This window comes from Euwallacea similis, chromosome 2 (assembly GCF_039881205.1).
Source record: "Euwallacea similis isolate ESF13 chromosome 2, ESF131.1, whole genome shotgun sequence".
In the NCBI taxonomy this organism is placed as follows: domain Eukaryota; kingdom Metazoa; phylum Arthropoda; class Insecta; order Coleoptera; family Curculionidae; genus Euwallacea; species Euwallacea similis.
In genome coordinates this window covers 7,775,917-7,800,430 of record NC_089610.1, presented here as the reverse complement: position 1 = coordinate 7,800,430, position 24,514 = coordinate 7,775,917, and the positions used below count along the sequence as shown (strand labels likewise).

Below are 24,514 nucleotides of genomic sequence, written 5' to 3'. Positions count from 1 at the left end.
CGAGGGACCCTATACATTGGCCTGCTGGATCCTGTGATCTAACTCCTCTCGATTTCTTTTTTTGGGAAAGATTAAAGAATCTTACAGTTAAGGAAAGAAGTAAGAGTTGAGGTAGGAAGTAGAGAGTTGAGGTAAGAGAGAAATTGCAGAAGGTTACTTGGCAAGTTTTTTCAGTTATTAGACCAATTAAATAAATAAATAGCTGTAACTTTGTGCATAAAAGATGTTTAATATGCATTCAATAAGTTCAGGTTAGTTCAGATTAGTTTAACACCTTCGTTCATTATGTTTTTAATTAGACTTCTAATTCGTCAAATACTTTAATTTTAAAATAACTTAATTATTATTTTTTTGTTCATTTCATCATTCATTTCAGCCATAAATAATAGTTTAGATCGTTATTTACTTTGTTGGAATAAATATATAGCGTTAAATTATAACAATAAATGATTTAGTAAAAAAGTCAATACAAATCTAAAGTCCCCTTCGATTAAAAGAAAAACATCTGATATTTCGACCATTTATGGAAATAGGTATCCACAATTTTATAGCAATGGAAAGGGCTACGCACGGAAATTTTTTTAAGTTCAACTACGATTTCCATTTAAAAAAGATATGTGCATTTCTAATGAGATAAACAACTATAGAAAAAATCTGAGTAAGCCACTGGTTTGCAATTAAAAGAGCGCCTAAATATTTTGTTTACAGAATTGAAATATTCTTTGAAATAAAAAAGTTACGGGCAATTTTCAAAACAGCCGAAAATTGAAAAACCTATATGGACCATATCTCGAAAACTATGAATTATAAATAAAATCTGAGTACGCCACTGGACTCTACATAAAAATCTCTATCCGACACCGATTTTAAATTTTCAATAACTTGGCGCATATTCAAACTATAAGGGGGGTCCCAAAATACAATATTTTCACAAATGCCCTGTAGAAAACCACATATCTCTCTGTCTAAGCTAATAACCAAGATATCCCATGATTACTACGAAAATGGAACACCCGGTACATGAAGTAGGTTGATGATGCGGATATGCGTTTTGCACCGACTTCGTACGAAATTAATCAGCCACTGAATTGCGCTGTTCAAGGTCGCTACGCAGTCAACGTGTTAAAAGGTTTTTTTTACGTTTACCTCATCCAAATTTGACTTTTGCCCTCACTGATTCGTGAACATCAAAATGTTCAGCTTTAACCACCTTTCTACAACATCTACGTAAGTGCGTGTGCATATCGTGCAACTATAATTAGGTATTATTTGCCATACTTGATGAGACAAGTGAAATGACCAATGTTAAATTACTCCTCATCATGCAGGTTTCCTGTCATTTTCAAGCAAATTTCTAACTCTTTTTGCCCAAATAATTATCGGTAATTCCACATTCTTAGTATGAAATTTGCTGGCTATTATTGGCGTTTCTGTGAATTTTTGGATAACATACACTCTGTAAAGCCTCCAAGTTCTCCTCTTACATTACTTGTATTTTTTTTTCATGGGAACCTAAAGGCAACGTAATTAAAATGTATATTTATTTAGAAACACAACTTCTTTGTCTGATATATAATATGTAAACCTTCAAATTGTAATTAACTGAGATCAAATGTCTCAGTACTGTATAAAGTTCAAACTACCCTTATCAATGTACCTTAAAGAAATGCATATGCAATGTGGAAATTTTGAATGGAATAGTCCATATAACTAAGATACCGAACATGTACAGCCAAAATCCTCGGACACATAGATTTTTATTATATCAAAAAATAAAACTTTTGATTTCTTTCAAAATTTCTCTAGTCCTGAAAAGGACCGATTTAATACAAAATAAAACAACAAGGAACAATTAAATTAAATGCTCAAATTGGATCCCACCTATCTCTTTGCAGTAAGTAAGACAATGAATGAACTCCTGTTTGGCATTTTGAAGCATTGCCGGGGTAATTGTTCTTATTTCATTACGGATTCTTTCTTTTAAGGCTTTCCGATAGTTGCTAGTTGGTTAAACTGTACCTTATTCTTGAGATAACCCCATAGAAAGTAATCTAAAGGCGTGAGGTCAGGTGATCGTGCCGGCCATTCAATTATCCCTCGTCTCCCAATCCGGCGTTTCGGAAAACCGTCATTTAAATAAGCCCTAACATCAACGTGGTAATGAGGAGGTGCTATTTTGTATTAAATTGGTCTTTTTCAGGACCAAAGAAATTTTAAAGGAAATCAGAAGTTTTAGTTTTTGATATGTTCAATCGTAAATTTCTCGAGACCTGTTGCGTTTAGCTATAGGTCATGGTACATGAAACACACTTAGAATTTTGCGTAGAATTCTAAAATTAAATAAAAAAATAGGTGTTTCTATTTGTAAAAACAAAGTTGGTGGTCGTACCTGATTTTTGGACTACCCTGTATACATGAATTTACCAGCAAAAAACCGCAAAAAAAATAAAAATCGATGCAACCGAGAATTTTGGCCGCAAATGTTCGGCATCTTAGTTATATGGACTGTTCCATCCAAAACTTTCACGCTGTATGTATCATATATAGGGTGTCCGTTTCTGCAGCTTAACCATGGGGATCTCGGTTGTGATAAGAGATATGAAGTCGGCTACATTGGGGCAAAGTTGCATCTTAGGGAAGATAAAAATATACCGCTGAAAAATTAAAAAATTTTTCAAAGGTTGCCGAGATTTTTGAAAAAAACTGAAATTTTGATATATATATATTTTTTAAAATTTTTTATAGTTTATAATTAGTGTACCGAACATTGCCTGCCTCAAATTATTCATCGGCCAAATTCACGCCTCGACATCTGATTGCTCCATCACGACGGTGCACCGGCACACCGCGCTCAACTAACTATAACATTTTTGGAAACTCTGGGTCGCAGCTACTAGAACGTCCCCCTCACAGCCCAGATCTTGCTATATGTGACTTCGCACTTTTCCCCTGTGCAAAAAAAAACAAAAGGTCAACGTTTTCCAAATGCAGATGAAACGGTAACAGCCCGGAATGAAACATGCTCCGAGATACCTCCAGAAAATTGGGAGCAAATATTTGCAGAGTGGTTTCAGCGTATGTTGAGGTGTATTAGTTGTGATGGAAAATGTCTTGAAAAATGTTAATTTATAGTCACACGACAAAACTTTTTTAGCATCCTGTGTATAATGAGTTTGAAAAAGTTAATGTAAAATCCGCTTTGGTCTCATTCCAACCGTTTCTAAGTCATAGCCCTGAAAATGGCAAAATACGGAAATCAGGAGTAATTTATATCGTCCAATTTGTGTATATATATATTACAGCATACAAATGAGGTAATGACCATTAATATTTAGGAGACATTGAATGTTATAAATTTAATAGTTTAATAGTTAATATACAGTAGCAATCAGCAGCTTAGGTTTGCTCTGCCTTTAAACTCGATAGAAAATTCTGTTATCAGTTTGATCTAAATAAAATTTGTTTATTGTCCCACGACACCCTGTAGGTCAGGAACGCGTTAATTGCGGTCAATTAGGCGGTCAATCATTTGGTAAATTCGTCTAGTTGTTTAAGGTCGATGAAAGATTAACAGTTACAAAGACACGACGATGAACCATAATAAAATAGAGATGTGTTAAAAAGAATCCATTTGGCAATTCTAAGCTGCTGGCTAGTTAAAGGATCATTCGTGATGAGGTCTAATGCCGTGACAATGATTAGAATATAATGCCGCGATAGCATAATAATCGCACGTCGTAATAGAGCAATTTGATGCAATTTTCTAATTATTTATTAGTGCCATTGGGATATTTTTTTATTGTAAGAACGATAATAAGCGTGGGAACTTTTTTCACTTTTCCGTTTGGCTCTCAACGGCTCTCTCACTTCTTGCAAGTGAACGTGAAAAATTCCTCACTACTACTGGGCTGTCCGTGAGGTCGTTGAGTATTTTTCCGCCGAGGGAGTTTAGCTGCCTTAAATCGTTGCTGAATCGTTTATTTGTCATCGATTCAGAAATGCAAAACAACAACAAACATTTTCGATGTACAGTGTCGGACAAAATTAAATTGACTTTAATAATTGTTCACTAGAAGTGAGAAATCAATTAAAAATTCAAAAATTTATGCACTGGGTGATTCGAGAAGGTGGCTCGTCCTTACAACTTTTTTCTTTTTAAACTTAGAAAGTTGGAATTTGGACCTATGTGAGAATAGAGCCGATTGCTTGGCATTAATGACGTTTATCTAGCATTTCCGGTTTAACCGGAAATGACCCCAACTTTCGATTTTTAAACGTGATGCCCTGTAAAATTTTTCTTTTTTAGAATCTGGAGGTCATTCTTAGTCTAAAAATATGTCATTTAAAAAATATAATTTTTTTTGTGGTTTTTTTCATGTCGAGCTACGCCATTGAAGTATACGTGTTAGGCACAATTTTAGGTCAGAATTATGGGGAAAAATACTAATTTGTCATTTTATTGAGTAGTTTTTCTTTTATAAGCAATTTAAATACCGAAAAACAGTTTTTCACATTTATCTTTCGTTTTTTGAATGGCAACATGGTGACTCATTGCGATTTTCTAAAAGATTACATTTTAAATTATTGAAAAAAACGATGTTTATTTGAAAATTTTGGCGTCTTGTAGCTCCAAATCAAGAGCATTGGATATAAATAAGTTTACCTAGAACTCTTTGTTTTTGGTTTTGGAATCTCTGGTTAACCGTTATACAGACATTTCAGGGACACCCTGTATATACATATTAAAATAATGAATAATACATATTACCGGGGTGCTTGTAATGACCTATTTTCAAATCAAATCGACCCCTAAATTGTATGCAAACTAAATTAAACTTTTTGTGCAACTGTGTGAAATACCTGACTTCTTAATATCCCTACAGAATGCAAAAAAATTTATTGAATCATTTAGTTCTTCTCAAGATGTTAAGACACTAAGTACAGCATATATGCATTGTTTTTGACACGCGATCTCACGCAAATTATCTAGCGATAAATTAGGCTTAACTGACGGTGTTAATTATCTATTATGCGGCTTTTCATGGGCATTGCGTGCGTAAATATATGCCAAGAAGGTTTCAATTACACCAAAAGACCCGCGATTTTCAGGGGGACCACCATCACATTTTTGAGATTTAGAGACAACAATCGGATATTTTCGTCTATTATTTTTATCAAGAGAACACACGTAAATCTATTCAGAAACTCGCTATTTACAACTAAGTCAATGTTGTCATCTCTACCACTAACATGCCATTTAGTTCTTTAGTTCTCGATGCGCCATCTAGTGAAGCGATGAAGGCTGTTTGACATATCAGGGGAGGAGAGTGTCAAATATTTGTACATTGACACTAAAAGTCACTGTGCAGTGACCGTGAGTGTCCCCAATTGTTATTTTCCATACGGCGGAGTACCATCACTTTCTCATATTTCATTAAAATTAATAACGCATGTTATCTGCGTCAAACCCCAAATCTAGAATCGCAATATTGCTTTTTATTCCTAGGAAAAAAACACAAATATTAGCTCTAATTCGATCATAACATGTGGTGACGTGTAGAGAGGAGACTCTTGAACTTGAGCGTTCTCCTATTTTGGCTTAGTTGGCAATATTTGTAGCAGTAGTTCAAGGTTATTTTTATATTTCGTTGAAATATTTACTGAGTCTAGTAATAGCTTTATTATGTATTCACATGTGAAGCTAATTTGTGATGGAGAAGTAATTATCGCAAAAACGACAAATCAATGAATTAATTAAAAGCATGACAAGAGCATCGATCATAATGTTAACTGGTAAGTGTTTTTTCGTGGAAATTTAAAGAACATAGCATTTTCTCGATAATTTATGGCTAATTATATTTTCCCGAGTAATTACCAGACACAAATACCTTCATTAATAACTCCAAAACTAAAAAGAATCGCTGGCTCCAGGTTACTTTGGATCCGTCTTTTTTCTGGTGAACTTGTGGAAAATCCCACGTTAAGTAATCCGCGGTAACCGGCATTTTTCGAAAATTTACATTTCGTGCCAAACGTATTTTTAACAATTTTTACGAGCCAACTAATGATGAATAATAGCTAAATTAGAGTTCTGAATGTACGTTAATGGCTCGTCATTAACATACTGGAAACTTTTTGGTGGGGCGAGTGCGTCTGCAGACCTCATCAATGAAAAATAATGAATTCTAAAAAAATACCTTTTGTGACGTCTGATAAGAAGCGATTTTGAGAAATGCGGGAGACTTCGATGCAAGACCATTTCCCTGTCGCTGACCACCGGTCGTCCGACCACAATGTGATTGTACTCGTGATTTCTGAAAATAATAGAAATTTCATTGTGACCTCCTGGGCTCGTTAAACAATTCCTTATATCACTTTCTTATAAGTTGCTTAACCGCAAAGGCAAACTATTACTGGACACTTTTACCTTATTCGAATTGAATAATTGTAAAAGGATTTATGATGCCGGCATGCATTCGTGTATTTACCAGCGCTTTATTCGCTATTTCGAAATTACCAGTGAGGTTTTTTTTTTAGTTATTCATTAGCTAATTCTTAGGAATTAGGCACGACGAAAGCTAGACTTTAGCCCAATCAGAAAAACTCTTTATTTTTGGTACCTAACTTCCGCATCTTCTAAGTTATGCAGTTTTTTCTTTCAGAGTTCCTGACGAGGAACGAATATCATGGGACTGTATAAGCAGTACTTCAGGATAACACAACATGCATTGGGTCTACGAAGGACAACGCCGAACGGCAAGGATGGCATTGCCTTGCAGATGCTTATTTCTCAACCTGTTAATCATGGTAAGTCCAGGTTATCATCCAGGGTTATGACGAAACGTACTGTATACAGGGTGTAACACATCGTCATGGCGATAGTTCAGGCGGCGCCGGTACTCGGCCAAATAGTAAAAGAATGCTAATAGACCCATGGTTAGGAACGCATCATTGTCGATATACAGAGGGGCAAAGTTTCATATTTTTCCCAATACTTCGAATTGTTCTTACGTAGATCTTAAGTGGAATTTTTGAAAATGCTCAACGCCTAAAATCAAAACAACATTATTAAAATGGCTGAAACTCAGCCATGGCATCCTAAATTACAGGCCGGAATTTGTAGACTGCACTCTCTTAATTTGCGCCACTAGATAATTTTGCACTTCTACGAAAGCGGTGAGAGAAAATACAGCAAAAAAATACTGCAAAAAGCTGAAAAATTGAAAAAGTTTAAATTTGGAATCAGAATTTATATAGGGTGTTCCAAAAAAAGGTATAAGGCACAAAATAGTATGTGACCAAAAAAAGCATAACACCCTGTATATGGTCATCGATGATTTTGACATTTTGTTGTAGAGGGACTTAAAGAGAATTGGTGTACGAAATTTCTGAAATTTAGCTCAAGGCATACGTGAGAAAAACGCAAAATATGAGAAAAATAGGAAACTTTGTCACCCCGTATATCGAAAATGGTGCGTTTTTCACCACGGGCCCTTAAACTTTTTTTTAATTAATTTGCACAGTACTATCGCCCCCTGAAATATCTCCGCGATGATAAATTATTCGTCAATTTATGGATGATATGATACGTCAATATGAGGTGCACAGGAGTATACTTTGTCGAGGTCTTTATTCTTTTGTGCACCCACACGACTTCGGTAGTGGTGCAGCGTGCACGTGGCGTTAACATCTCGTGACCATGTTAGGCGGAACGCACACAGAAAGAGCAAAACTCTTTTAGGCAAAACGTTTTATCTGCAGTCAAAATGTTTTGCCTTCTGAAGAACCGTCTCAAGCCTGCTATCAATAAAAAGACGAGGATCCCTAAGTAATGGAGTCCTACTGCAGCACAATAACGCGCGACCACATTCGGCCCATACAATAACGGCAGTTATCCAAGATTTGAAGTTTGAATGTTTTCCACATCCTCCATATTCGCCTGATCTCGGTCCAAGTGATTATCATCCTTTGGTCCCCTTAAAGAGGCTTTAGGTGGAAAAAAAATCAGATTAATGATGAAGTGATTTAGGCGGTGCATGAGTGGCTGTGCACCTTACCAAAAGATTTTTTCTTCGGGTATTCAAGCACTTTCCAAACGATGGAGGTGGTGTATTGAACGTAACGGGGACTATGTTAAAAAATTACATATTCGTATTTGACATTGTTTCAGTAAATTAAGTTTAATAACGTTTTTAAGGGTTTCATTTGACTCTGCCTCGTACATACATAGATGTAGCACAAGCTCGCTTGCAAGAAAATGTTTTTACGCAAAACGAGAACCGGGAGATCGACGTCGAACACGCTTGATTGTGACTAAAGGCGCCTAAACGAGCCTTATAGTGCCTGACTGATCAGTGTGTGACAGCCTATAAGAGTACATTGAAAGATCGACGTCACATACGCCTGCAGTCAAAATGTTTGCCTAAAAGCGTTTTGTTCGTCCAGCCTGAGGCCCCTACGGAACCCGCTAGGAGATCGATGTTCTAACCTAGAGAAGGAACCGATTCAATTAAAGAATATGCAACCTTTGTCACACAACTACCTAATTGTTGATACCCCCTAAGTTGCACCCTAGTTATCATAGCTGTTAAATCTACAATCTAATGTAGAGTCATGTCCGTGCGCCTCGGGAGATCCATCATACTCCCCGCCAACGTGACAGCGTCACTTGTCAGTGCAGGTCCACGGGGATGAACGATCTCCCGAGTAAGGCATCACAACTGACATTTTTTCCTGGCATTTGATTCCTGACATTTCTCCTTGACATTTAATTCCTGACAATTGTCAATAAAGTACTAATTAAGTGATACAATTCCAGCACGAGATCTTATAGAGAGTGGCATTGACTCGAATTCAGGACACCAGTCACTATTACAAAACCGAATTTTTTTTTATTCACCTTAGAACCGAGATCATTACATCAAACTAATAATTATTATGTTAGTTTACCGAAATAACTGCCAAGAACACAAACGCTCAAATACCCATTTTGTAACAGTTTCCTGTATTGTAACCAAACACGAGTGTTATGCGGTAGATTCCTCTTTACGGAACCATTATTGCCACCGCCTCGTTTGAGCAATCGTTTATTGTTCCTACCCCTAAAATTATGTTTTTTCGTAACTCGGCTGTGTATCAGCAGGTGAGCACGAAATGCACTAATTATGCGTTGTTATGCGTCATGAATACTTTTCAAGGACGTTTCGGTGGTACCGAACCAGTAGAGAGTGAAAGTTTGTGCTTAACCTCAATGGGTCTATTAAAAACGGCAGCATCTTTAATCGTCTGGTTGAAATATCGAATTATTGTTCCTTTTTATGGGGAAACATTGTAATTTGTTTTTGAAATTTTGTGCCCAAAGTAAAGAGCTGGAGCCAAAAAAAAAATTGATGATAACGGAGAAAGGTATATCTCGGAATAATATTAGGAACATTCGCCGTATAAATTAACAGTTATTAATGACAAACTAACGAATTTGCTACTACTGAAAAATTCCGAATGGTTCCAAAGTTATTTGAAAAAAAAACGATTTTTTTTAGTCAACAAATTATATTTTACACTCAGTAAATTCTACTTTTTTTTCTGAACCCAACGATGTATCACACTTATGATTTATTAAATGGTTTAGTCCAAAAATCTCACGATCATTCATCGATAATATGTGGTTCCAATAAAATGCTATTCCTCTTCATAATTCTAGACATAATATTGAATATTTAGGAGGCCACTTTCAAAGTAATTTAATTTCTTTTAAGGGTCTCATAAACTGGCCACCGCGATCTCCCGATATTACACCAATGCACTTTTTCTTTTAGGGATTCCTTAAAAATGAAATTTACTTAACGACTCTTCAAAATGATGAATTCAAGGTTGCAGTTCGACTTGCAGTAAGAAAGATAACTCCAGAGATTTTAAATAGTGTTATGGAAGAAATTGTTAATCGGTGTTATTTATGTTTGGAAAATGAGGGTGGAATATTTGAACATAAAAAATAATTTTAACGATTTGTTGCGCTTATTTTTTTGTTTACTAAATGAGAGATCAAAACAAATTATTTTCCAAGCCAGTCATGATGTCGAATAAAAGTTACGTTATGTTGGAAAAAGTAGAACGAGATTTTTAGACTAAACTATTTAATAAATCATAAGTGTGTTACATCGTTGGATTTGGAAAAAAAGTAGAATTTACTGAACGTAAAATAAAATTTGTTGACTATTTAAAAAAACAGAATTGATGATGGTTTCGAACAAACGAAACGTTGAATTGAAAATCCGAGAATACCATCCTGTAGAGAAGAAAAAGTGGCAATGAAAATGTCAAATGTATTTAAAAATATCTTTTGAAACAAAATCAGAAAACGGTAAAAAGGGAATCACGAAAAATCGGTTTTTCTCAAATAACTGCATTCATCCGGGACAGCCTGTATACATATTTACATATTGTGTCTCAAGGTAGTTCTAGATATGTATATGGGGATCTCGTCAACTATCGAAGATCCAAGTTGGTTGGTTAGATGGAAAAAAACCAGAGATTGCGAAGGTTTTTTTAAGTTTTGGTTTCTTTAAATCTTAGTAAAAAATATTAGGATGAATTGAGAAATATTAGACATTTTTCCTATTTAAAATATTAAAATTTTAACTTAATTTCCTTGCAAGCATTTAGAGCAACGTTCAAAGGAGGTGCCTGATGGAAAGTGACTACTAATTCTTGTGTTAATCTCCGCTTTTCAGCAAAAAAAAAAAAAAATAAATATCAGATGACATAATCAGTGATGTAAAACATGGAAGTATTAATTTGTGTTGGTACTGCAAGATTTCATTTCTCCGGTAGTACCACAGATTGGGTCCTACCACCGGTCCTGAAAAATATTCCGTTGCACAATTAATCTTAGGAAATTCAATTTAAATATTTACCCATTCTCAGCATGCACTTTCTCTTTCAGGACATCTTTCAGTTATCATAATAGGCATCTTTACTTTGGCAATGGGCATCATTTTATCGTCGATACCTTGGTTGGATTACATAATTTTAAAGGTAGGCAATATTGTTAAACGTGTTAAATTGATTGAATTGACCCTTGTTCAGGTGACAAAAATATTTTGTTAATGGTTTTTTGAAGCGGTTCTGTTTTAATTCGTTCCAGAATATCCGCCTTAGAGAAGGATCTCTTAGTTTCCATTACTGGCAGAAGCCGGGAGTTATAAGACTAACCAAAGTGTATGTATTTAACGTAACCAATCCTGACGGCTTTCTCAGATTGGGGGAGAGACCAAAGCTGCATGAAGTGGGTCCCTTCGTCTATAGGTGAGTACCACCAATTAAAAGAGCTATTTTTAAATTTTCGCGAATAGCAATAAAATAATAAATTGCTGTCCACGTATACGTGCACTTCGAGGAACGATTTAACAACTCGACATAAGCGTCCTTGGGTTACTATCATAAACAATTACAATAATTATTAGCAAGTTGACACGATTTTAAGTGCGAGATCGCGGCAGTACCACCCAGCAGTCTGGTCCAAAAAAAGCGAAAACGGGAACCCAAATGCAGGATGAGCGAGACCAATTCTTCCTCAGGCAACGTAGTGCTATATAGGTTGTCCCATCGATATGCGCCCTTATCCGCATCTTAAAAACTATGACTAGGAAGAAGTTGAGATTTGGGTCTCATACTAAAGTGGAGGTGATCTATTGATTAAAAATATTTTCGTGAAAATACCATTTCCGGTTATACCGGAAACGAACGTCAACTCGCTTATTTAAATGGAACACCCTGTAACTTATAGCAAGTGTCGATTCTGCGGAACATTGTGAACATTTTTCATGTATAATGTTCTATACCTAAACTTTTCAAAATGGTCGCTACCTGAACAGAAAGTGTGAAGCTTGAGGTCGAGAATAGACTGTGTAGAAAATAGAAAATTAATTATTGAAGTTGATAGTAATTATTCAAAATAGGACCCGTTTATGTTCTCAACTCTAATTTAAAACGAAACAACTATGATTGAGCTTCATTATCACGCTATTTTAGTTCGCTTGCCAAGTTACAATACCTGGGTAACGCATTAAGTTTATAGGTATTAGAAGTTAAAATAACATATCATGACACTATGAACATCTTGTCATACATGAAGTGTTAATTAAGAAAATGTCGTCATTCTAATTTTAATTATATTAAGTAATGTGCTTGTTTATATGAGAGAATTCGGCTTTTTGACCTCAATTTTTACCAGTTTTAGTTCGGAGTAATTTGGCTAACTAAAGGCTAACGGCATTAGTTTTAAAAAAGAAAAATATTTATCTGCCGACGAACAGGCGCGGCGAGCATGCGCAATATTTAAAGTTCTAACAAATCGGAAGAGGGAAAATTATTAGTGACATAATTGGCCCGCATGGGCGATACTAAAAACGACTTAAAACATGAGCTGCTTATTTCAGTAAAGAGCAATAGCAGGTAGTTTGGCTGAGTGATATAGATTGTATTTCTAATAATAAACGGTTTAGGTGAATCTGACTTTTATCACAACTGAGAGTATTATGATCTGTTTAGTCCTGGGAAGTAATAAATTGGAACCATTTAGAAGTTCCAGCAGTATCTTTTTTCCTTTTTTTCTCAGTTGAATTGTTGAAAGTACTCTCCACGATGAATCTCACTTTTGCATTTATCATTTTGAGTCAATTTTTATTCAAGTAGATTTAAGAAGTCCGTTGGAGCCACAAAATACCCTTCCGTTTGTTTACAACTTGCAATTCTGCATCTCTTACTTTCAACGTTCAATTGCTTATATCTTGAAAATGATCAATTCAAAAAAAGCTGACGTATTAATAAACTTGTATTAAAATTGAACGTAAAGTCCAAAAATGCAATAATATACAGGGTATTCCATTTTAAATCAGCAAGCAGCGACTTCCGGTACAACCGGAAGTGTGACGTCGTTGAAAATATTTTGGATGAGGTCGCCCCATGGCTTTTAACGTACCGCTAAACTTTCGTAACTTTGCTATTCGCGGTTTCCCCCAAAACGCCTAATGGCGGTTCCCGGTGGGACACCCAGTATTATACAAGGAAATTTCCATGAGCAAGTACGTTACAGATTACAAACACTTTTTCCATTCTCGCTAAATTCCTCCACTGCATTTGCAATAATTTAAACTACTGCATTGCGTAACTATTCAATACATGAATAGTTCGACACTTTAAGGTATGGCATCGCATCGTAATCAGCCATAAATTAAGATACCATACGTTTGTAATGCAAAGTACGTTCACTTAGCACGCGACAGTAGATAACGCCTTAGTAATTATGGTTGTTGGTACCCGCGGAACCATTGTAAGGCGGTTTTCTTATGCTGGACACGTTGCGGACGAATAATTTTCGGTCGGAATGTTCAAATGACGGATTATTATGTCGAAATCGGAAATTTTTAAAACCAGTTTCAGATAGGTTCGCAAGGAAACAATGGGCGAGACTTATGCGTTAAGAACAGATGTTTTAACTGCAAGGAACGCATAGTAGGTCAAAAAGTGTTCATAACTAGTTGTACAGCCTTTTGCATCGATAGTGGGCTTGCAAGAGCCTAAGTATTGACTCCACTAAATTATCCGTTATAGGTCCTGGTATTCGAGCCCATTCTTCTACAACAACGTCTCGAAGTGGCTGTTTGCGTTCCGCCTTCTAAGTCCTGTCTCTTCCGATGTCCCCATAAGCGCTTCATGGACTTCAGATTAGGGGATTGTGGGGAAGTTTCGATACATACGGTGTGTGGTATAACAATCGTTTTTCAATTAGCTTTGATGAGCGCTTAGGGTCGTTATCCCGTTGAAAGTAAAATTGATTTCCCAACCCGAGTTTCTCACCACTACATAGCTCTTAAATCTGCAGTTAGGATATCATCATAAATCAATTTAGCCAATTTCCTTCGATAAACTTTACATTGCCACACCCCCAGGCCATGGCATTTCCACCTCCATGCCTCGCCATAAATGCCGTTTTCCCATCCTTTCCCGGGGTTCTCTCCATAATGTCTTGGCACCATCAGGTTAACATAGGTTATATTTGTTCCCATCAAAGAGCATGAATTGCTTCCAGAACACCGTCGGCCTCTTCAAACGAAAGCCCTATCAATTCAAATAATAATATATAGGGTGTCCCATAAAAAAGTATTATTTGTGTTCGTCATATGTCAAAAAACGGTGTTCAATTGTTTTCCGTCAGGCTCGTGTAAAAATCTACGTTACTATGATCGATTTACTTTCAACATAGGCGCGATCGAATGACCACGTGGTATATGAAGGGAATGACGCGGCATCCACCACATGGCCATTCACCGATTGGTCTAAATTACAGGTGACGTATCGTTTTACAGGGCTGCAATGAGTTTCATTTTCGGTGCTTTTGTACGTACGTACATGCGTATTATTGTTTTTTTATTGTCGTACCTGATTTTTTGGCTACTTTTGTTCATAAACTGTTTTAATATGAATATACAGGGCGGTCCGCCGAAAATTTTCCACCGAATTTTTCTGTCTCATAATGATGAAAACACGAAAACGCTCGGACCCGTCAACTTTCATTCTAAGGGGGTCATATTTCTTTCGTATAATTACTTTCCCAAGTTTAATCTTCACGCGAGGGTGAAGTTCACCCTAAAAATCTTAAACGAAAAAGGGTATCGTGTTATACATCATTTTACAGGACATTCAATTACCTTTTCAATGCCACCTTATTTTTTTATTTTGAATCATCAGTTCTTGAGAAATTAAGGTTTAAAAGCGATATTATCGATTTCACTTACCAATTACTGCCTCCACACAAATGTCCACCGGCGCCCTCCATATAGTAATAAAGAAATTGCTCAAAGTATTCTCTGACTTTATGGAGCATTTTTGAAGTTATAAGATTACATTGATGTAGAATATGTTGCCGCAAATCTTGAACTGATTCCGATTACGGCATTTTTTTTTTCTTTAGATGGTCCCATAAAAAGTCCAGTGGAGACAAATCTGGGGAACGTGCAGGCCGTTCAGTAGGTTTTCTTCTCCCAATCCATCGTTGCGGAAATACTTGATCTAAAAACTGCCTAACAGAGCCCGCGTGATGCGGAGGATTCTCATCTTGTCGAAAAATGACGTTTTCGGCACGGTGGCGATTATTTCGCTGAATTATTTGTGTTAATGTTTGGTCAATGGCATTTTCTAATAAATCCAAATAGAGTTCTTCGTTCAAATTTGTAAGTAAAAAGAATGGGCCAACGATATGATCCCGAAAAATTCGTAGATAAACATTTAGTTCTTCTAAATAATGAATGTGAACTTTATGAAAAAACCTTGGATTGATAGATGACAAACAACGACAGTTATGGCGGTCAATTTCATCATTTAGGAAGAAAAAACACTTATCAGAAAAACAAATTTTATGAAGACATTCTTGGTTGTTAATAATTCGCTGTCTAATGATCTCACAAAACGTTGATCGTTATCATCTTCTTTTAGTTCTTGAACTAACTTAATCTTATAAGAGTGACAGATGTGACTTTAATACCCTCTAGATAATTGTTCATCGAATATCTGATGCATCCGATAACCTTGTACTTAAACTAGGTTCCATTCTGATGTATACCAAAAGAGCTATTTCAACTGCTTCCCTTCTTATGAGATTTTGAACAACTTTTTGTTTGTTTTCAACACATCTAGTTTCTCGAAATTTGGTGACCAGACTGCGCCCGAAAGTGTGGGACACATTAAGTAAATTTGTAGCCTCTTTGGCATAATCATCGTTTCGAAAAAAGAGCGAAATCATTTCCACTTTTTCTGGAATAGCGTAAACCATTTTAAAACGAAACGATAGTGTTTACAGAAGTTAATCAAGCGTTAGCTTGTTAAAATTATTAATGTTTAGGTAGGAATAATGGTTTGATTTGCATTTTTTGACTTATTTACTGAAAACATTCTGTATCAGTTTGCTTTTAAACCTTAATTTCTCAAGAACTGATTATCCAAAATTAAAAAATAACGCGGCATTGAAAGGGTAATTTAATGTTTTTTAAACTGATGTACAACATGATACCCCTTCCAATTTAAAATTTTTAGGGTAAAAGTCACCCTGGCTTAGAGGTGAAACCTAGGAAAATAATTATACCAAAGAGATATGACCCTCTTGAGATTAAAGTTTACAGATCCAAGCGTTTTTTTGCTTTCTACATCATAAGGCAAAAAACTTCGGTGGTAAGTATTCGGTGAGCCACCCTGTATAACATTAATAAATATGCAACATACCGCACGTGTGAGCATAAAATTGAAAACAAACCAATTTGCTATCAGCAATCAAATTTCTTCATTGTTTACGCACTGTTTAATTCAATTTGCATTGCATTTTTTACCAATTTATACCATTTTTTTTTCTCAAAAACTAATAGATAAATTTTGGAACGAAATACACCATTGGATGTAGTTTTAAAAAACCTTTAATTTGAGGTGTAACTTGACCTATGTTTCAATTTTTAAAAATAGACCATTTTGCACTACCGGCAATGTATGAATGCAAGTAACATTCAAAAAAACAGACGTCAAAAGACAGTATTTTTTGTTCTATTTAATCCTGCTTTTAAATTGTAAAAAAATAATGATTTGTTATTAAAAAGTTCACTGGGATAATTTAGAGCCGCACATAATATTATGTATAACATATCGTCTTTAATTTCATTTTAAGAGAGCCTGAATGTGGTCCTCTTAAGTACTTTTCCTGTGTCAGCATGCTTGAATGCGTTTGTCTTCATGGTGTCTGTCTTGAAAATAAATAGATTTGACGATTCTCGTTTTATAAAAATTGAGCACAGCATTGAGCAAACCGTATGTCTCTAATTTCAACGATGACTGAGGCGTACCGTCAAACCATCAATTTTGAGGCGTCCTGTACTCATAACGTTGTTCTGAGTGTTAAGCTTCCACGTTTTCCATATTTTTATGGCACACATCAGTTCTTTGGACTTTTTGATGACATTTAATATGCGCATTATTTCTAGATTTACTAGACAGAATTATACAAGGAGATCCGTAATAGAACCGCCGCAAAGCAGATGTGAGTGGGGGGCCTCAAAATATGACCATTTGTTGAATATTTTTTTTCCACGGCCATGAAGAGATGTTGACCTCCGAAGTTGGCTTGTAAATTTCTAAAAAACGGCATATTTCAGTGCTTGGCAAATTACAAATAGTTTACCAGTTCAAAACCGCATCTTTTTTGACTAGTAATCTAATTGAATCCTTTTGGTCCTCCTTAATTAGTGACGCGCTTTTCGTTTTTTATTTATTTGCATGTGTTGCGACAATTTTTTTAATTTGAAATTTTTACAGGAAATAGGATTTAGACCATATTATAATATATATTAAATTTGTGATTGTCTTTCAAAAACCGAAATGAAAAAAATGCACTTAAAAGTTTTCGTTAAGTTTTTAAAAATATTGCGACTCTCTAAAAATTATAAAAAAAATATATGAATATTCTTCAGAGCCTCAGTTACAAACTCGTTTTTGATTCATTTTTGTATCTCTTTTAGTTCCTGAGATATTTGAGTTTAAAGTAATAAAGGTATTTAGGAGATCTTTTTGACATAACTCAAAGCCACTTTGAAAAATCTACCCAAAGTCAAAGAAAATGTTGTTGTTATAACCGAATACATCTCTTTTACACAAAAAATCTGAAATCCTTTTTATAGGCCGATTCGCAATGCTTATCCTGCTCCACCCTTTGGTTTGGTTCTATCCCACAAAACTGCGATTTATCAAAAATGATAAGATTTTCGACAAATTTTGAAGGGGAATAAAAGTTTTAGAATTAAATTTGCTATTGAATGGTGTTATCCATTGGTTAATGTTGAAATAAATAATATTCCAAATGCTATTTCAATAGCCGTTCATCATTTTTTCCTTTTTGGATTATTTATGAAAACGGCAAACGATGTACCCAGCGGCCATAATGTAAACGATTAATTCATGTTTTTTCGTATGATGATAATCATCAATTAGAAAGTTAGTCACCTTCCTGCCTTCGGAGATTTCGGTCGCTGCGTTTCTATTTTACTCTTTTTTTAATTTCTTCTTATTCCTTTATTACATAATTTTTATTTACTCTTCGACCGTGTTTCATTAAAATCCGCCAATAAAACCAATAGTTAATTACTTTACAGATAAAAGAATCGCAACTCTTTTAGACTTTACCTTACCCCCGATTTAACCCTTATTGAGCATCTATCGACTCCATATTTATACGAATTAAAGATGTTGATAAGAATAACGCATATTTAAAAATTTGGTCGCGTAGTTACTGAAATATGCCGTTTTTACAAGCCAACTTCGGAGGTCAATATCTCCACAATTATCAATGGTAAAAAGAAATCAACAAGTCATCATGTTTTAAGATCCTCTACGCATCTCTTAAGTGTCGGTTCCGTTAAACTGTATACAGCGTGTCTACGGATAGAGATCATAAGAGGAAACTGAACACTACTTAAACGCTAGTAGAAATACTCGTCAGAAAATACCGGAAAGCTCTTTTCCTCTTCAAGAACACGGGTTAAGTAATATTTGCGTTGAGTACATGATCCTACTAACGTGCAAATTGCTTATGCTATACGTTATTGTTCCCGTCCTACTTGAATCTAGACAACTCATTAGTATTCAATGAAAACTAATAAAAGCTTACACAGTCAATACAGCTTTCGTGGTTAAGAAGGGAAAGTCAAGTACTGTTAGTCGTATAGCAAGTGTTTAACCTTAACATTGGCATAGAATCATAGGGCATTAGGTCATTAACTTAGCGTGGGAACAAAAGCGAAAAATCAAGTAAGAACAGAATTTTCTGTTTGAGAGAAAACTTTGACGAATCGAAAGGAAAACCTAACGAAAATGTCAGATGAAATTAAGGTGGAAAATGATTATGAACTGTAAAATACGAACACCTTTTTTGTGGAACCAATTATCTATACATTAGCAGCAACTGACATACTTTATAAAATACCGCTTTATCATATTTACACAACTACAATTATAGTTTGCCTTGTATTTAGCAATGGTCATTGTTAATTTCAATGCATGTGGTAATTGAACGGTCTAGTAATAAATAGTATCTTCTAATGTTTTGGTAACCGTGAAGTCCTTCGCTACTTCTTGATTTCGATCTAAAGAGATTTTGGTATTTAAAAAAAAATTATGAAATATGCAATCGTTATTGCTCGTTTTGGGCCCACAAAATTAACACATTTCGAAACCACAAGATGCGTAAATAATGTCACAAACAATTACCGCGTGATGGAAGTCAACCATTGACTTGAGTAAGTTAAGAGTGGAAATCTTTTCCTGCTCGACAAGGTTTCAGGAGTATAGTCAGTAAATACAAAATAGATTTATGGTGAAGTCACCTTAAGGAATTTCAACCAAAAAAATAACATGTGGTTTGTTTGATGAGGGAAGCCAGGGTTTTTGATACAGTACACTTCCTAGTGTACCGGATGATTGAAGAAAGTGGCTCGCACTTATAACCTTTTTGTTTTTACACTTGGATAGTCGAAATTTAGAGAGAAGCGATATGAGAATGGAGCCGATTGATTGGCATTAATGACGTTTGTCTAGCACTTCCGGTTTACCCGGAAATGACTTCAATTTTCTATTTTTAAATGTGGCGCCCTACAAATTTTTTCTTTTTTTGAATCCATAGGTCACTTTTGGTTTAAAAACGTGCCATTTAAAAAAATATATTTTTTTTTGTGGTTTTTCCACGTCCAGCTATGCCACTACGTCACACGCGGTGTGCGCATTAGGCACAATTTAGGTCAGAATTATGAGGAAAAATATTAATTTGTCATTTTATTGAGTACTTTTTCTTAATATCGAAAAACAATTTTTCCCATTATATTAAAAATTAATTATTTAAATTGCTTATAAAAGAACCTCAGGGGCGTAGCTTGACGTGAAAAAACCACAATTTTTTTTTAATCGCATATTCTTAAACTAAAAATTACCTCTAAATCCCAAAAAAAGAAAAAAATTATAGGGCATTACATTTAAAAATCGAAAGTTGGGGTCATTTCTGGTTAAACCGGAAGTGCTAGATAAACGTCATTAATGTCAATCAATCGGCTCTATTCTCATATAACTTCCCTCTAAATTTCAACTTTCTAAGGGTAAAAACAAAAAGGATATAAGGGAGAGCCACCTTCTTGAATCGCCCGGTATCACGTAGACACTGAAATCTTAAGGAAAATTCCTGCCTCCACCCGAAGTAATATCTGATCGATGGTTCTGGGTGGATTGATGGCAGAGAGGAGGTTTTTTGAGTGGGTAGGCGTCCCTTCCAGGGACGAATCCCATATAACCCGGTTGCCAGACCATCAGACTGGGTACCTTTTGAAGGTTTTTTTCTCCTCTTTATAACAAAAAAAAGCACTGAAATCAACAAAAATAACAGTTGTTTACGTAACGAGTGCAGAAACTGACGTTTCCAGCACGTTGTTACAGTTGACTTAACGACGCGAAACGGAGGCTCGCAGAAGGAAAATAAATGTGTGGTAAATAAAATAAAATAAAGTCGATAAAACATTCGATCACAACTGCACTAAATTAAAACTAATGGGTCAGAACCATTAGTATTTCCTTAATTACTGGTATTTCGCTATGATAAAGAAGCATCCGTTCCGCTAATTAAAATATAGGAAAGCAGACTAGGTTAGTTATGCTACTGACTTTAATTAATTCACTGAAGGTTAAATTTGGCTTAAATTATGAATCGGAATGAACTAGGCGATAATTAATAAGGATTATCGAAACATGGCCTAAGAATTTAAAATCTTCTAACTTTCAGTTTAATTTGGCCTTCAGTGAAAGTGAGTATGGATAAAAGAATAATTAATTTATATGAATTTAAATAACCCGAAACTTCAAAATTCTGGATGCCTTATGAATCATAAAATATAAGGAGGGCCGGAAAGTAATGTGGATTTTTTACATTAAATTCCAACAAATGATTTTACACAATTTTTCGATTTTTAATTAATGATCCAATAACATTCGTTGTCAATGAAATTTTACCTTCTACTGTGCAAATTATGAATGCTCGATCGGTAAGAATCAATCAATTTTTGAGTGAAATATTTAAAGAGGGAATTAGGGAGCGTTGTAGTGATCGGAATAAATGGAAATCCGATGGAGCAATGTCGGGCGAGTATGGTGGCGCAGTGCGGTTTAGCATTATCCGGTTACAGAACAACACGTTTCTATTAAAGATTGATTTACTCTATCCAATTGTTCACAGTAAAGTTATGCATTCACAGTTTGTCCGGTTTGTCGTTTTCTTAACATTTAAATACTTTCGAATCAGGTCCCTTTGAAGGACTGAAAGTTAAAAACCAAACCCTTCAAAAAACGTTTTTTATAACGAAAATGATAATTTCTTACACGACTTTTTCCCGTATTCTAGAGAAGAAATGGAAAAAGTGAATATAAAATTCCACGACAACGGGACTGTGTCCTACCAGCATAAAAAAATACTGAAATTTGTACCTGAATTAAGTGTAGCTAAGCATCACAAACTGACAGTCCCAAACATCCCTTTACTGGTAAGTATTAATTGATGACTTAAATCTATAATACTTCTAAATATTCCAGACACTGTCAACTCAATCCAACAACCTCGGATGGTTCGTCCAACGAGCGATATCTGTAATGTTGAGGATAGGCTCGTTTAAACCTTTCGTTAGTGTGACCGTAGACGAATTAGTTTTCGGATACGACGACAATCTAGTCTCTCTTGCTCATCAATTTTACCCAAAGAGGAAAAAACCGCAGCAGAAAATGGGATTATTCATAACCGTTAGTACTAAAATCGCAAATTTAGTTTAGTTAGTAAGTTTAACTTTTTAGCGCAATGGAACTTTGCCAGAAGTCCACACAATATATACAGGAGAGAAAGGAATGCAAGAGTTCGGATTGATCGCCAGTCTAAATGGCAAAAACACCCTGCCTTATTGGAAAGAGCCACCCTGCAACGTCATCAACGCCAGTGAAGGGTCATTTTTTCCCCCGCGTTATTACACTAAGAAGGACGTAATTTACCTGTACGACAAAGATATTTGTCGTACCTTCCCGATGCAATTCCGGGAATCTGGTCAAAAACACGGTAATTATCTCAATGGAGAACTTGAAAGATTGAACTCGAGGTATAGCAAAATGCACGTTTTTAACCGGTGAAAGTATTATGTAAACTGGCCGAGAATAGTTAAATCAAGGTAAATGGCATGATCTTCGGATTTTCTCAAAATTCCGCACTGTATCTCTGACCTCAGCAAAGGTGCGAGGAATTTGACATTTGTAATGCCACATCAATTAATTTTTAATTGGTGGTAGAATCTTCCAGAATCACATCTTAAGTAATATGACTTTACCATGAAGTGTCATTGACCAAAAGCGTATAATTTACACAAATACTAAGAATGATTTTTACAGATATTGCCTACGATTTGTACACGCCTACAGAAAACATGTTCGAATCCGTGAAAAACTACCCGGACAACAAATGCTACTGTCCAGGGAATGAATATTGCCCACCCAAAGGATTGCAGAACATTAGCCCTTGTCAGTACGGTACGTAAATCCATTTACCAATTTCAGGCAAGGTTCAATGCAACACCCTATTCGTTTAATTCCTAGTTTGGAAATATCCCAAGTGTTTTACATTTTCCCCAAAATCTCGGAAACTAAAAACAATGTGACAACACCGTATATTAAGCCCAAAAATGCTGACTTTCCTTCTATTTAATCGATTTTGTGACTCACCTTTGCTGAGAGAGCAATATTGAGCACACCCAAACAGGACAACCTACATTAGACATCTATTGGCAGTACCGGACTTGTGGGGTGGGGTGGGGAGCAGACCAGGAATGACGGTGGTTTTTCTTTTTGGGGTAAAGGGCGGTGATTAAAAATTTCGCCTAGGTCGCCAGACTTGTTAAGGCCAGTCCTGTCTATTGGAGACATAGATATAAAAATTGATGATTTTTCCGTCCAAAGAACTTATTCGTATGGGTTCAATTAATGTCTTTGAACAGTGAAAAAGATGATATTAGGACACGTAATATGATAATATTCCGAAATACGAGAAATAAAATGGTTAGTAAAATCTGACGACACTGAGTATATATGATTCACCATATTGTACAGATTATATCGCTTCGAATCGTAGTTGATAACATCGCACAGAGGAGCATTTAGTTATATAATCGTAGTCAGAGCCGGACTAGGAAGAGTGGCGGACTTTCCTGGTCGACGGTTTTTCTTGGTGGTAGGAAGGCAGTGATTAAAAATTTTGCCCAGGACGCCAAACTTGCTAAAGCCGACTTTGATCATAATACAGTAGTTCGTAGTCCCGAGAGCGAATTAGAAATTGAAGAATATCCTTAGTAGAACATTAGGACTATTTTTCCGCAATTAGATTGTATTTCTAAGTTAATCAAGTCAAGTGAATGGCATATTTAAACTTGATAATTTTTCAGCTTTTTTGTTCAGCGTTCAATTAAAATAGCAAAGTTCACCCAAGCGGCTGCATATTGGGTAACGTTGCAATGACCGTAATATTTTATAAATGTAGATCATAACTTCATGGCAGTGGCAGTGGATATCTTTTTTCGTTTTTCATGGGATATTATGTGCACGAAATACAGCAGAGAAAAAAGGAACGATTTAGTAGTACTATCCTACACACTCGCCAGTAGGGATGAGCAATAATTGATGGTTATTTGTGTCAATTTAGATGTGATAATAAGACCTTTCATGCAAAATTATAACTATTAAAAATTATGTTTTCTTACGCATTAATTTCTTGCAAAACAGATGCGCCAGTATACATTTCATTTCCCCACTTCCTCGATGGGGACCCAAGCCTGTTAAACGATGTAGAGGGGCTTGAGCCACGTAAGGAATTCCATGGATCTTACTTTAAAATTCAGCCAGTAAGGTTACTGCTCTTCTTATGGATTATATGTTCTAATGTATGTATCCTCATGTTATGCTACAGAAACTAGGAGTACCACTTGAAGGCAAAATCCGAATACAACTCAACCTCAGAGTGCAACAGGCCCCCAACATATCACCGGTCAAAGATTTCCGAACAATGGTTTTTCCTATAATGTGGTTGGAAGAAGTAAAATTTTAAATAAATTTTTAGCATTTTTCCTCACGTTTAATACACAGGGTGTTGACGAAGTGACTCCAACAATTCGTCGTTGGATCTACTTGGCGACGACCTTCGCAGAAATCGGGGCTCCTCTAATAACATATGGATGCATCTTTTTTGGGGCTTGCCTTGTTACTGGGGTTCTAGTTAACGCCTACAAATCAGCAGTGTTTACAAAAAAGAGCATCGAGATCGGGATGCACAATTTACGCAGGAAGAGTAGTCTTTTGAGTTCAGTACCAAACAGGTACGAAGAAGGTAAAGAATCAGAGGAATTTCTTCCAATTTTTAGCG

The 24,514-nt window shown here is 35.6% G+C and overlaps 1 protein-coding gene across 3 annotated transcripts in view; it reads left to right on the top strand.

The window, feature by feature from the left end:
* The window catches only part of dsb (debris buster), an 87,295-nt gene that overhangs the window by 11,064 nt on the left and 51,717 nt on the right, over positions 1 to 24,514 (top strand). For all 3 annotated transcript variants that reach the window (XM_066405999.1, XM_066405998.1, XM_066406000.1), the window contains exons 2-11: positions 6,663 to 6,807; positions 10,943 to 11,034; positions 11,144 to 11,304; positions 21,470 to 21,608; positions 21,658 to 21,861; positions 21,913 to 22,168; positions 22,495 to 22,632; positions 23,878 to 23,996; positions 24,062 to 24,187; positions 24,238 to 24,467. In XM_066405999.1, coding sequence (XP_066262096.1) covers positions 6,687 to 6,807; positions 10,943 to 11,034; positions 11,144 to 11,304; positions 21,470 to 21,608; positions 21,658 to 21,861; positions 21,913 to 22,168; positions 22,495 to 22,632; positions 23,878 to 23,996; positions 24,062 to 24,187; positions 24,238 to 24,467 — 1,586 coding nt within the window. In that variant the 5' untranslated portion in view covers positions 6,663 to 6,686. The remainder of the gene's footprint in view (positions 1 to 6,662; positions 6,808 to 10,942; positions 11,035 to 11,143; positions 11,305 to 21,469; positions 21,609 to 21,657; positions 21,862 to 21,912; positions 22,169 to 22,494; positions 22,633 to 23,877; positions 23,997 to 24,061; positions 24,188 to 24,237; positions 24,468 to 24,514) is intronic.